We start from the raw sequence: 14,117 nt of genomic DNA, 5'->3' as shown, positions 1-14,117 counted from the left end.
GGCCGTATTGATGGCCGCGCTGCTACTATTTTCTAAGGAGAGGGGCGTGGGCGAGCAGTGCTCACCCCCTCCTTCTCTACTGCGCGCCAAGGTTTGCCCGCTGATGTGCATGCAGCCTTAGGCTTAGTTTTTTTGTGCCATCTTTTTCAGGACTTTTTAGTCTGAAACTTTCTTAGTTGCTTTTGCTGCTATGTACTGACCTTGGCACTTGTTCTTTTCCTTATCAACAGAAGGACAGAATTCAGTTTGATTTCCATTACGGTGGTGACTATCACACTTACAGTAATAACCTCCTTGTGTGTTCACACAATGACTGGAATTGCCACAGAGATGTTTAGAGATTTTGCACTCATTTTCATCTGAAAAACAAAGTATAGTAAACTGTCATTTAATTTATTTTTTTGTAATTTTATGAATAATTTATTCAATATGGAAAGCCATGCGGTGAAATTTGATACAATATTACTTTATTGATCCCCGGGGAGGGGAGGGATTTTTTTGTACACAGTGCTCAAGCACAATGTTTCAAACAGGATACAGATATGGTTACATACATGGTACATTGAGATGATAACAGACTATGTAGCCCACATTTACTAAGGACCTTGCACCAATTTTCTGTCCCATTTTGCTTTTCAGTGCAAACTGCTAGCACAGGTATTTAAAAAGTGTCTGAAACACATTTCAGGCGCACCCTGCGTTATACACAGGAAAACATACTTTGAGGCACATTTACTAAGGGCTTTGCGTCGCACTTTAGTCAGACTGTGCACTTGTGCTAGGAACGGCTTGCACAGGTATTTTAGAAGTGTTTGTGCTGCTAGTGTGTTGCACACGACCCCTTGGTGGAGCAGCTGCGGTAGCCTCCATGCGACACAAATTAGGGGTGATCCGACTGATTCGGACCAAGCACGTTATTTAACTTGCAAATTGTGTTGCACGCCGTATGGTAAAGATTCGGCACCGCAGCGTAATTTGTGGGCTATATAAATAAAGGAATTATAAAATTATAAAAGGTGCACCACAAATAAGATGTTGAACTCTGTTGGGCCGGTGTGGGGAAGTGACAGATTCATGATTTCTGGCGCATGATCTTATTGAAATGCCGCACCCAGCATTATACACGGAAATAGCCTTTTTAGTGCAGTTTCCGACTTTCTAAGTAAATGTGCCCCTTTTAGTGTAGTTTGCACTGCTCTTAGTAAATGTGCTCCTATGTTTTGTTTGCTTGTTGCTTAAAGTTCCTAGTTACGTACTTACAGGGGCACAGTTACTAATACTGGTTCAAACTGCACTAAGTGTAGTTTGCGTGTGTATAGTGCAGGGGGCGCCAGATTCAGGATATCTGGTGCACGTTCTTCATGAATCATGCTCTGACGGAGTGCACCACTTTTTTTCTGGTCTATCTGTAACACGGGACATGTGACACACTTCTGTCGGCCTTGCATGATAAATCTGGTGCATGGTCCGACTAAGCACCGGAACGCCCCCCAATTTGTGCCGCATTATGCCTAGTGCACCTGAGCTACAAAAGGGTCACATGCAACATAACTGTGGGGCACACACTTCTTGGGGTGCAGACACTGTCCATTGCTCGTTAGATGACATGGTGCCGGCTCATTAAGTTGCCTGGCTGACAACCCTGGGCCGTTGAATACAGCGTATACCCTCATCTAGTGGTAACTATAATTAGTTATAATTTTACTTATAGATATCATATTGCTGATCCTTAGTAAAGGAATTCTTGACATGACAGATCTTCTTTGTCTGTGTTAAAGATATTACACTGGACTCAGACGCCATCTTACGTATTGTCGGACATTTTAAAGATTCAGCATTATTTCACATAACTTTGTATAGTGATAACTAAATTTGGGTGTTTCCCTCTTCAAACAAAGGCTTAGTGCTCACTAGCACCACCTAGAGCAGTGGTGGCGAACCTATGGCACTGGTGCCAGAGGTGGCACTCGGAGCCCTTTCTGTGGGCACTCAGGCCATCACCTGAGAGGACTCCAGGTATCTCCCTGCAGTCCCAGACAGCCCACTACTTGCTGTGCACAGAGCTATTTTAAAGTGACAGCTGTACCTGGCACTATTTTCTGCTTTATTGGTGTCCCCAGGGATCTGGTATCAATGAAAGCTGTGACAGAGAAGGGAGTATAAATCACAAATTAAATTTCTGTGTTGGCACTTTGCGATAAATAAGCGGGTCTTTGTTGTAGTTTGGGCACTCGGTCTCTAAAAGGTTTGCCATCACTGACCTAGAGGAAGGTATCCAGGTGGACATCTGGACATTTGGTTTATGTGAAGTTTCAGTATTTGCATGTAGCCAATAGTATTACATTCCTTTGTGTGCTTACATCCAATAGTGTTACATTTCCTGGGTGAGAACACCCAATTATAGTTGCTGCTTTCCTGATTACACGCCTTATGTAAAGTGCCTTATGGTTTTCTATAAATGTCCGTCCCTCAATAAATTTATTAGTCTTGTTGCTAACTTCTTGCAAGGACAGGTCTTGTCTTTCCTTCAAGTTAGTCAATTCCAGCGCTGGACACAGACTCATTTAATTTGAAAGTCACCTTACAATGGTTAGGGGTTTGAGCCCCAGATATAAATCTATAAGAATTGGCGTCCCTGGGTGGGCATACTTTTTATGGACATCTAACCATCGAGGTGACCTCCGCAAGAGTCCAGGCGGCCAGTGACCAGAACTGACAATGAGCGCTCGTCGGGGTAAGTCAAGTCTATTTTTGTCTACCTTGACTGTAGTTCTGTTTCACTGGCTGAAAGGGACTGGGTAAGGTCATCTCCTTGTGTGATATTATGTACTTTGCCTTACATGTCCATATATAATAGTATGTGCTCGATGATTTCGGCAAAGGATCAGTTGTACGGTGACCGACAGAGACTGGACGTGACAATGTATGTTGTAGAAAAAGGTCTGCAGTGCCCTCTTGTGGATTGTTGAGATAGTTCAGAAAGTTTGTGATGGTGGAGATTTTTGTTCATGTAAGCGCGGATAGAATCTGGAAGTTTGCAGAGACAAATTCTGGCCAAATTTACGTATCATTCCTTCGGGATTGATGCGGCCCCGTGATGCGGAAGGACAATAGAGACAAGAGGGACACTGACGGGAATTTTACAGTTGAGCGTAATCTCCTTGATTTCTGAAGTATTGTGTGAAGGTCTCTAATTTGTACTTACTGATAGGTAGCGGGGTAGTCTGGAGCTGTATGTACGGAGGATATCTATAGCCCTTGAACAAAATCAGGTATTCCACAGATTCCACAAAATGGGTAGTGAGCAAAGTAAGACTGTAGCTGGACACTGCAGACCTAAAAAGACGACTGACATAGTGTCACACAGGAAAGGTAAAGAGTGGGTAAAAGGAAGTTATGAGGTATTGAAGTTTTTGGGTATGTTAGATGATTCCCTGAGTGTGCAGAGGTAGGAGACAGCACTTGATGTAAATGGTGGCTGTGGCAAAGACAAAAAGTGGCACACCCAGGCAGAAGGTTGTTTTGATGTAAGTAGAGAGTTAAAGACAAAGGAAAGTGGATGGGGTTGATTACTGGAGACTTAGACCAGTGACTACGGACGGACCAGGACAGAGGGACAGGAATCCTAGAGAGTGCTCATTAAAAAAAAAAAAAAAAAATCGTTTGGAATGCAACCAGCACCCTCTTAGACTCCACCCCCGTATCTGGGGGGTTAGAGAAGATGACACGCCCTACCATCTTTTAGTGGTGGCCATCTTAAGACAGTATATTCCCTTCAAGTCCCTGAAAGTTAATTGCCTTTAACTCTACACTGTAGGCTAGTTGTAGGATAGCAGCTGAGTCACCCTTGAGGCGTCCTGGCGGATGTTTGAAATAAAATGCCGGCAGGTAAATATTTTTACCAATTTCAAACATTTGCTAAGAGTCTTGAGTGTGCAACGCTGTTTGTTTATTTTGTTTATTTTATTTTTAAACTTATTTGATCTTGACAATTGCAGAAAAATTACTAGAAAAAGTGTTGCAATGTCTCTGGTACCTGCTTTCTGGAGTTGAAAGAGTTAATCAGGGGGAGATCTCTGTGCAGCTGTGCAGCTGGGCTTTGTCTTATCTATGTCTGTGAAAAGTGGCCTTGAAGCACACAGAAAGCATCTGTGTTGAGTGGGGGAAACAGAGCTGACAATCTAAAAGACTTAAAGGAATTTGCTTGTGATAAGAATACAAAGAGACACACTCTAGGAAACTAGACGGCCCCAACAGGGCGGGACAAGGGGGAACAAGGGGGGTGGTAATGGACAAGGATGTCAGCAAGAACAGTCCCCCTCTTCTGAAAGCCCCCCCCCCAAATAGAGTTAGTGCCTTTCATTGTAGAACTCTTCCCTGTTGGCAAATGTTTTCCTCTCTGTGCCCCTACATGAAGATTACCAGTACCTATTTGCCTTTACCAGTTCAGTATTCCAGTACCTGATGTAGATTCCCACAAGGGGGGTAAAACTCCCCCAGCCAGTACTCCATACTACACGACCCTACAGGGAGTAGACTGGCAGACTAGCCCCTTACTGGATGTTCTCCTTTTCAGTATGCGGATGACCTACTGTTGTTGTTTGCCAGGATGCATTTATTGACCTTATGTGTTTTCTGTTCCAGAAGGGTTGCAAAGTTCCCAGAGACAAACTCCAGTATTGCCAGGAGAAGGTGGTCTTCCTAGGTCACTGCTTCTCAGCCACAGGCAGACACCTGACAGAGGGAAGAAAGCTGGCAGTCCAGAATGTGCCTCTGTCCTAAGGCCCTAAGCCTCTTCACATGTTTCTAGGACTGGCCAGCTCCTGCAGCCTGGGATAAGGTCTGCTGCCCTCAGCCTGATGCTGCCCCTTGATAACTGCATTGCCTCTTCCCCATTCGCCCTTAGTCAGGAGGCAATTGATGCATTCCATAGCCTTAAGCTGGCAAATCCTGTCTGCCCCGGCCCTAGGCACATCCCACTGGATCAAACTTTTGTTTTATTTTGCACTGAGTATGTAGGCCACAGGTGTCGAGTCCAGGAACGTGGTGGCCTCCCCAGTGGCCCACTATTAGGCCCGGTTAGACTCAGTCGTGAGGGGAGCCTCTCATGTGTCAGTAGCTGCAGCCAGCAATCTGCTCAGCAAGTCAGTGAGTTGATCCTAGACCCCTAGATCACTCAGTTACAGTGCAAACGCCATATACCTTGCACAGTGTCCTCACCCAAGTACAGCCCAAGCATCTGAGCAAAGGCCAGACAGCTCAGACTCCAGTGTGCACTCCTGATGCCCCAGGACACACTGATAAGGTGCACAGCTCTGAATCCTTCATTCTATCGCCAGTCTTCCAGGATTCAGAGAGGGGGGAGAGAAGGGTGATTAACGCAGATGTTGAGTTTTTTTCTCATAGATGGCTCCAGGTCTGCAGGAGGACAGACGGTTCTACACTGGATATACAGTGGTCAGTGGCGCACATGAGGTAGTACAAGCAGAACCACTCCCTCCACACAGGTCAGCGCAGGAGGTGAAGTGACGGCACTCAGGGAAGTGCTACAGCTGGTGGAAGGTAAAAGGGCAAACATCTATACTCAAGGTATAGTCCTGGGGTCTAAACACAACTATGAACCCATATGGAAGGCTAGAGATTTCCTCACCTCTGCAGGGAACCCCTTTAAGCATGGCACGCTGGTTAAAGAGCTCATGGATGCTCTCTTACTTCCACAAGAGGTGAGGATAGTAAAAGCACACACAATTTGGTAACTCCACAAGCCAAGGGCAAGTATGTGGCTGATGGGATGGCGAAGGCAGCTGCACAGATGGAGCCTGGAGACTGTCCTGAAGTCTCAGCGGTGAGTTCTGAGCTAAAAGTTTGATCCACAGGTGTTCCAGTCCCTGGTGGCCCGAGTGTCATCAGAAGTGAAGGAGGTGTGGAGGAAAGCTGGAGGCCAGATGCCGATGGGACCTGGATGCTGGGAGAGAGGGTGTGCCTGCCCAGAGCCCTGCACCCGACAGTAAGTCAAGTAGCCCACAGACACACACACATATCCAAAATGGCCATGCTAGTGCTCATAAACCATAAGTGGTTGCCCCGGGCATTACTACCCCTGTCACTAGACTAGTGAAAGCCTGTATAGTCTGTGCCCGCCACAACCCGGGTAAGGTGGTAAAGACCCCACAGAAGGTGACACCCAAGCTGCTGTATCCCTTCCAAAGACTGCAGATGGATTTTATCCAGCTACCAAAAAGTGGCACGTAGGAGTACGTGCCTGTGTGCATTGATCTCTTTCCAGGGTGACCAGAAGCTTCTCCCATGACCAAGGCTACTGCCAGAGCTGCAGCCAAGAAGGTGGTGAGTGAGATTTTTCTGCAGGTTTGGACTTCCAGAGACTAAAGAGTCCGGTCGCAGAGCCCACTTCACTGGACAGGTAAAAACCTAAAACCTTGTCCCTCCTGGGTGTAGAACAGGCCCTGCATACCCCTTCCCGAATTAGTTGTGGGTTTGAGAGAATAAACGGCACTGGAAGTATACGGGAGGCCATGGAAGTAACAGGGAAACCATGGTGCGAGTGCTTTCCTGCTACCCACAATACAGTTAGGAACACCCCCAACAGAAAGATGGGATTGTCCCCTTTGAAGTATTTTTTTTTTTTTTTTTTGGCTGTGCACCCAGACTAAGCCCCTACTTCCCACAGACCCTATAGCTGATGGCAGGAAACCAGGTGGAACATGCCACACAGTTGGGCCAGGCCTTGAAAAAGGTCTGCAAAAGTGTTTCTGATTACTTTTTCAGATGCAGACAGACGCATAACCTGAAGCCTGGAGACTACATGGTGGTAAAGAGACGCACCAGAGAGACAGTCTGGAGCCTCGCTAAGATGGTCCTTTCCAAGTCCTGCTGACCAGTGCCACGTCTGTGAAGCTAGAGGGAAGTCAGCACGCTTCCATGCTTACTTATTCTTCTTGCTAGCTGGTTTCTTCTGAGTGACTGTATGCTCAGGGGCACCCCAACCATGACTATCACTGTAACTATAGGGGTGACCAGGATGCCCCCAGGGTAGGAGACTTTACCTACGGTTGGTGCAACAAGACAATGACCTTCTATAACATTGACAGCACAGGTAACCCTGTATAGCAGTGTCTGATGTGTACAGGATTTGTGGGGACAGGAGAGTCAGGTCAGGCCTAGAGGCTGGGAAGGTGAGTATACGGTGATAACACTTGTGCATTCCTTCCTCGTGATCCCCAGGGATAAGGTTGATCAGACACATAGGAAAAGGTAGAGAAACCCAAAGGATTCTGGAGGTCGGAGAGAAGCACCTAGATGACAACGTTTATATAGATACAGTGGGAGCACCAAGGGGGGTCCCAGATGAGTACAAGGCCCACAATCAGATATGGGCAGGTCTAGAGTCCATTATTCCCCAGATAGCTATGAGCAAAAATGTTGGTTGGGTTAACTGGTTGTATTGTAATCAACAGAGATTTGTGATTGTATCCGAGATGCTTCCCAGAACCGCATGGCTTTGGACATGATCCTTGCTGAGAAGGGAGGAGTCTGTAAGATGGTGGGAGTGGCTTGTCGCATGTACATCCCGGATGACATCGCCCCCTATGGATCCATTACCCATGCTCGTGAAAAGATTGAAGGACTGTCCAGGGAACTCAAGAGAAACTCTGGGGTGGACACTTTGTCCTTCACTTTGTGGTTGGGGGATTGGAAGGGTTTCCTTTAAGTGGGGGTGATATTGGGGATTGTGATTTTGCTCTCGTCACTTATTGCGTGTTGTGTGGTCCCCCTCATCAAGTCCACCATGTCCCAGATGGCCGTCCAGGTGGTAAGAACCATGACAGGAGAAGTCCCGGTGTGGAGGATACCGTCTTGTTGAAGAACCAGCCTGTTAATAAACCCATAAACTATGGAAACACAATTATGTAATTTGAGTATGCAGGCCTGTAACCCCCGAGTGACTGGCCTCCAGGGGATCTGGTGAAGAGTTAACAAGTCCAGCAGGTAAGGGCTTAGCCTACCTGTATGTACCTGGAGTTTGAGGAGGTCGCTCAGGACAAAAGTTACAGGCCATGCAAAGCTCAAAAGGGGGGAATTGTTAAAGATATTACACTGGACTCAGACGCTATCTTACGTATTGTCGGACATTTTAAAGATTCAGCATTATTTCACATAACTTTGTATAGTGATAACTAAATTTGGGTGTTTCCCTCTTCAAACAAAGGCTTAGTGCTCACTAGCACCACCTAGAGGAAGGTATCCAGGTGGACATCTGGACATTTGGTTTATGTGAAGTTTCAGTATTTGCATGTAGCCAATAGTATTAGACTCCTTTGTGTGAAGTTACCAAATAGTATTACATTTCCTGGGTGAGAACACCCAATTATAGTTGCTGCTTTCCTGATTACACGCCTTATGTAAAGTGCCTTATGGTTTTCTATAAATGTCCGTCCCTCAATAAATTTATTAGTCTTGTTGCTAACTTCATGCAAGGACAGGTCTTGTCTTTCCTTCAAGTTAGTCAATTCCAGCGCTGGACACAGACTCATTTAATTTGAAAGTCACCTTACAATGATTAGGGGTTTGAGCCCCAGATATAAATCTATAAGATCTGGTTACACCAGAATTTCATCACACTTTTTATGTGGCCTTTTTTATTCACACAAAAAAAAAATATCATAGATGTCATGTGATTGTACACGTTTTTTTCACACATATATTACATGTTTTTCTATACATTTTTGTTACTTTTTAAAGCAAAGAATAGAAATATGTATATAGACTACAACTTGGAGTACTCAGCATTTTTGGGTAAAAAAAAACCTGACCCCCAAATAAAAAGCACTAAAAGAGGAAAAATGCTTCAAAGAGAAGATTAGTTGTAGTTCAGCTTTTATTATGTTTCCCCATACACTTACAGTAGCAATCTGCCTGTGTTAGTTTGCTGATGTAACTGTGAGGTCTGCTCTCTGCTGCCACCTTCTGCACAAGGGATGCACCTGCTACTAACATAATATAATTTTAACTGCTGTATGTACACCAATCCAGTGGTGGAGTTGGTGTTTCTATTAAAAAAAATTGCACCTTCAATTTTTCATGGGTGATTTGGTTCAGCCTGGCAATTGTTTTTTGCAGGGTTTCATAAACTATAGTCTATAAACCAGGGGTGTAAGAATGAGAGGCAGACTCTGAATGGGGACCCTTAACCCTTCAGAAAATATACATATTTGTATACACATTTATACACTCACTTGCAGTGATATATACATCTATACAATTACACAGATCTGTCCCAGTAGCTGCTGATCACATGGGGGAAGTACATGGCAGGAATAAGAGATGAGAGATCCCTAGCAGGGGCGTAACTACAGTGGTAGCAGCCATGGGGCCCACAGTGTCAGGGGACCCTAACATTTATAAGTATACATATCTGTGCATAAATATGCATGCATGAGTCTATAAACGTGTGTATCTTTGCTAGATTGTACAAATGTGTATGCGTGAAGAACTGTATGTAAGTATATAAGGTTTATTATACCGCACACTGGCTCAGATTTACTTTTGCAGTCTACACCAGAATTCTGGTGGCACATGTATTTATTAAGTGATTGCGTTAGTATTGTGTCACTGCTGCACTATGCACACCGCAACACAACACTGTACACAAAAAGGTTCCTTCCGGAGTGTATTCGCACCGGCCGCAACATTTATGTTGGCAAGTCCAACAGTTCAAGGGGCGCATGCAGCGTACGTCACATTCATGAAAGTCGAGATCCGGTCTTTATGAACGTGTTGGCCGCTACACATTAATAAGGCAAATCTGTCCCAATGGGGCGCATTTACTTACCCGGTCCTGTCATGATCAAGCGGCACGTTTTTCGACGAGGATTCGGGTCTTCCGGCGTTCACTAAGGTCGTGCGCCCGATATCCACTAGGTGTCGTTGCTGGAGGTCCACCAGAGTTCACCATTCTCTTCCTGGTGCATGTAAGTGTGGGTCAAGCGACACTTTTTTTTTTCAATTAGCGCGATTTTTCCGAATCCGTTGTGTTCTCCGTCAGCCAGCCCATACCCCCCCCCCCCCCCCCGTTTCCCGGCGCATGGAAGCCGATGCGACACAATCCGATCACGTGTGCCAAAAACCTGGTTTTCCGGAAAAATTCTGAAAACCCGACAGACCCTTAGTAAATGTGCCCCATTGTCTCACCGCACCATGAGCAAGCTCAGTGGCCCTACTGCATCCTCCAGCTTCCTTCTGTACCCGGTCGAAAAAGGGTCCCCAGCCCAGTTTGTGGTCTGTTTTTTTTACAAATTAGGCCTAAGGGTAGGAAGAGGTGTGAAGGGACATAAGAAGAACATAGCACTCACCTTTACAAATGATGACATTATGCTTTCTACATTTGTAGTATCCATTGCTGCAACGGCACAAATTTGTTTTGCCACAGTCGCCCTTTGATGGGCAAATCCAATTGTTGGGGCATTTTTTCTCATCTGAAAGTAACACATTGCATGACATTTAACACAGTTACTGAGATATAAATTGCCACTGAAATTGTTTGCTCTGTTAATTCCAAGAATTATGGAAACAAAATGCTTTACCTTAGTTATACCTACAGGTGGCATGTTTTACTCTAACACCGTGAATGTTTCTCAATCACTTTATCAGTCTGTATACCCACCCTCTATACATTAGGGTGTATTTGTTTATAGCTTTGCTGCACATGGTGTTCTTTATTGGAAGTATTGCCTGTGTGGTACTTAATGCTAAAATTTCGGCAATGTATTAAAATGGTCAGTAACTTTTCAATAAACTTTTCTAAATCAAAATCTAATCATCCTCCCTCATAGCATGCTGGACAGAATGGCTCTAAAGTTCCGGATTATATAGTGGTATAAGGGAGGGTTAGCAGCTTCAGTATCTTCATCGGGTTTTTTACCTTTGGTCTTGGGTTGATATGCACATATCAGGCAAAAGCACGTTTATCTCTGGGACAAAGAACCATTCTATTTCCTGAGCAATATGATGGCTGCACATTCCTGCCTTGTTTATACTTGCATATAACTGTTTGTACAGATGAGTGAGGCACCTTCAGGTTTCTGAAAATAGCACCCAAGGATGAATCTGACTTATGCACAATTCTCTTCCTCATACCTTGGGTGATTTGTTATGATTTTTCCCATCTTACACAAAGAAGTAGTGTGTTTCAAGCGTGCCTTTACTACAGAAAGCAATTAAAATGCCCTAATAAATTCTCTCTCTCTTGTTATTCTGGCATTTGGCAAATATAAATAATTTTGGTTATCCTAATTGACCTAAAACGGGAAAGGTTTATTCTGATTTCATGTCAGATAGTGAGATAAATATCATATTTGTCTTTTTATATAGTGTATAGAAACTTCTAGTTTCAGCTGTGTGCAGCAGGGAGAGTATAGACATTATAGAAAAGCTGTAATAGTTATCCTAATATACCTTTACTCTGTCACTGCTTATCAAGAGAATTAGGGTAAACTTTCAATACAGATTCAAAAAACTTTAATGAAGTGTATTACATAAAATGTTTTTAAAGTAATTCACTTCACATATTTAAAAATAAAAATTGAAGTGACAGATACACCAAGCCATTTTTTTTCTCTGTTTCTCAAACACTTTCCATAGTTTCCTTTTAACCCCCTCTCAACCAGACCACATAAATAAACAGGCTGCTCCATGTGATGGGCATATGGAGAGGGCTCATGGGGTGAACCCTCTCCATACAGGGTCGGTGATAGCCACAATTATTGCTATCACTGATCGCAGCAATATATTGGCTTCCCATCGGCGCCTCCCATTTCGTCATAGTGGAAGATTTTTTAGTTAATTGTTATTTTCCTTAAAGGGGTTATCCGGGTGTTAAAAAATACTGAGGGCCGGGCTGGGGTGGGCTACTTAAACATAATAATCTAATCTACTTACCTCATCCGGCGCTGCTGATGTCCTGAGGAGCGGTCCGTCTCCTCTGTGCGCCGGTTTGTATACAGGGGCGCACAGGGAGCTTCCGGCCGCCCGGAAGCTCCCATCCGACACCATCTCCCAGCGCTTACAACGCTGAGAGATAGGGACGGATGGGAGGAGCCGGCCACATCGCGGACCGGAAGTTCCCTGTGCGCGGCTTCTGTGCCCCTGTAAACAAAACGGGGCACGGATCAAAAGGGCCGCGGTGCGGGACATCGGCGGCGCCGGAGGAGATGAGTACACTAGCATTCCCCAGCCCGGCCCTCAGTAATTGTTAACAGCTGGATAACCCCTTTAAGATTGCATCAGTCCATAAACCGGTAATTTTTCTGGTCAACTCTTGATAAAGTTATAAATATGTTCTGACCTGTAAGAGGTTTATTTTCCTGTAGACATTGAGGTGGATCTTGTTGAGTGATGGTAACAATGGTGAGACCTGTGAATGGAAACACAAAGAATCAGCATTAAATTCAACCATTGGTTCCTAAATTTTATCAGCTCAAGAAACTGCATTTCAATTACAGATCCCACCTTGGGGGTAGATTTAAAGAGGATTTTACCTCTACCTCTAGCCCCCAGCATTTCCAAGCAGTTTACTGTCAAGTGGGCAGTCCTGGATGAGAGCACAAAGCCTGGTAACCACCCACCTGACAGGAAAGAGTTTTGCAGCCTAGCAAATCCTTACACTGAATAATCAGGAACGTTGCAGAGCTACAGTAAATTGGAATCAGTGAAGGGACAGCTTTTAATTGATGAAAACTGTAGTACTTAGTGTAGCTGGGGAACTTAACAGGTATAGGTGAAGTATTTGTATGTTTCACTGAAAATGCTGTCTGAAATGGCATAAGGTATCTGGGTAGCCTGTTAGTTGCTGTACTGAGTTTCAGGAGACGTAAAATGGTTGTGCAACGAGTGGCACCGATCCAAATGATTGCGGATGTGTTGAGAACTTCACAACTGGAATCTCACGCTTTGGACTGCTTTTCTGTCTTTGAATGGGTTGGAGATTGAGCCTGTGCTGTGAAATTGTTGTCAGTTGAATTTAACGGCAGGTGACAAACAGATGAATACAGGCGGCAACATCAACATTTACCTATAGTCGGTTACAATCTCACTGGCTTCCATAGTATAGTGAATCCCATCAGTGGTGAACTCGGGTATGATGGGCCTACCAAAGCTGGTGATCTTTAGGGCCTACGCTCCGTCCATATAGTCTCCATGTTGGATGTATCATCAATAAGGTCTACTAATCCACAGTATTTGTGAATCATATTCTAAGCATAGACCAGAGCAGTGATTTTCAACCAGTGTGCCGTGGCACACTGGTGTGCCGTGACACATGGTCGGGTCTGCCGCGGGGAAAGTTCCCTAAACTATGGTGCCCCCTGTGTTTTGTTTCCCAGCAATGCTCAGCGATGTAAAATGAGAAATACTATAGTCATGAGGCTGGAGTACTACAAGTACCAGCTCATATGCTGTATATATGAGCTGGCACTTGTACTCTGGCCTCATGGCCATAGTACTTCTCATTGTACCCCTTTATTTTGCAGTATATGAGCCACATAATAATCAGCACCATATATTAAAAACAGGGAGAAACTGAGAACTGTTGAGGAAGAGGTTTCACACTCATTTACTGAGTGAGTAAAATATAGTTAATAATATAGATTCTAAATTTATGTATAATATGACTGTTTTAGTGTCATTTTGTGCTATTTTGGTTGGTGGTGTGCCCCAGGATTTTCTAAGTATAAAAAGTGTGCCGCGGCTCAAAAAAGGTTGAAAATCACTGGACCAGAGTATCAATTTACTTCTGAGTGGGTTTGTCTTCTGCTTGATCTTTGGTGCCCATTATAAAGTTTTAGTACCGAACCCTGCAACTTACAGAAGGGTTATACTTATTTTTAAGTCTGCAAACATGTTATAAACTATGACATTAAAGGGATATTCCCACAAAGACAAAATACTTAAATATACTCAGGATAACAACATAACACACTCTCTAATTTACTGTTATTAACAAAAATACAGTCCTGCTGTTTACATTTTTTGTCCTTGGATACGACCATAAATCTTCTTACTATGGTCGAGCAGATTGCTTTCATGAGTAGTGTTTCTTGTAC

At 44.3% G+C, this 14,117-nt stretch overlaps 1 protein-coding gene and 1 long non-coding RNA gene across 3 annotated transcripts in view; one reads left to right on the top strand and one right to left on the bottom strand.

Moving 5' to 3' along the window:
• The window catches only part of LOC140127925 (uncharacterized), a 282,936-nt gene that overhangs the window by 194,304 nt on the left and 74,515 nt on the right, over window positions 1-14,117 (top strand). The gene's annotated exons all lie outside the window — the stretch shown is intronic.
• LOC140127922 (adhesion G protein-coupled receptor E3-like) overlaps window positions 1-14,117 on the bottom strand; it is a 72,676-nt gene that overhangs the window by 39,664 nt on the left and 18,895 nt on the right. Inside the window, exons 2-4 of the mRNA XM_072149140.1 lie at window positions 12,362-12,430; window positions 10,371-10,493; window positions 201-359 (exon numbers count right to left, since the gene is read on the bottom strand). Of these exons, the coding sequence (XP_072005241.1) occupies window positions 201-359; window positions 10,371-10,493; window positions 12,362-12,430 (351 nt within the window). The remainder of the gene's footprint in view (window positions 1-200; window positions 360-10,370; window positions 10,494-12,361; window positions 12,431-14,117) is intronic.

This window comes from Engystomops pustulosus, chromosome 4 (genome assembly GCF_040894005.1).
Source record: "Engystomops pustulosus chromosome 4, aEngPut4.maternal, whole genome shotgun sequence".
In the NCBI taxonomy this organism is placed as follows: Eukaryota; Metazoa; Chordata; class Amphibia; order Anura; family Leptodactylidae; genus Engystomops; species Engystomops pustulosus.
Note: the sequence above shows the minus strand (reverse complement) of the source record. Positions and strands in the feature narration are given on the sequence as shown.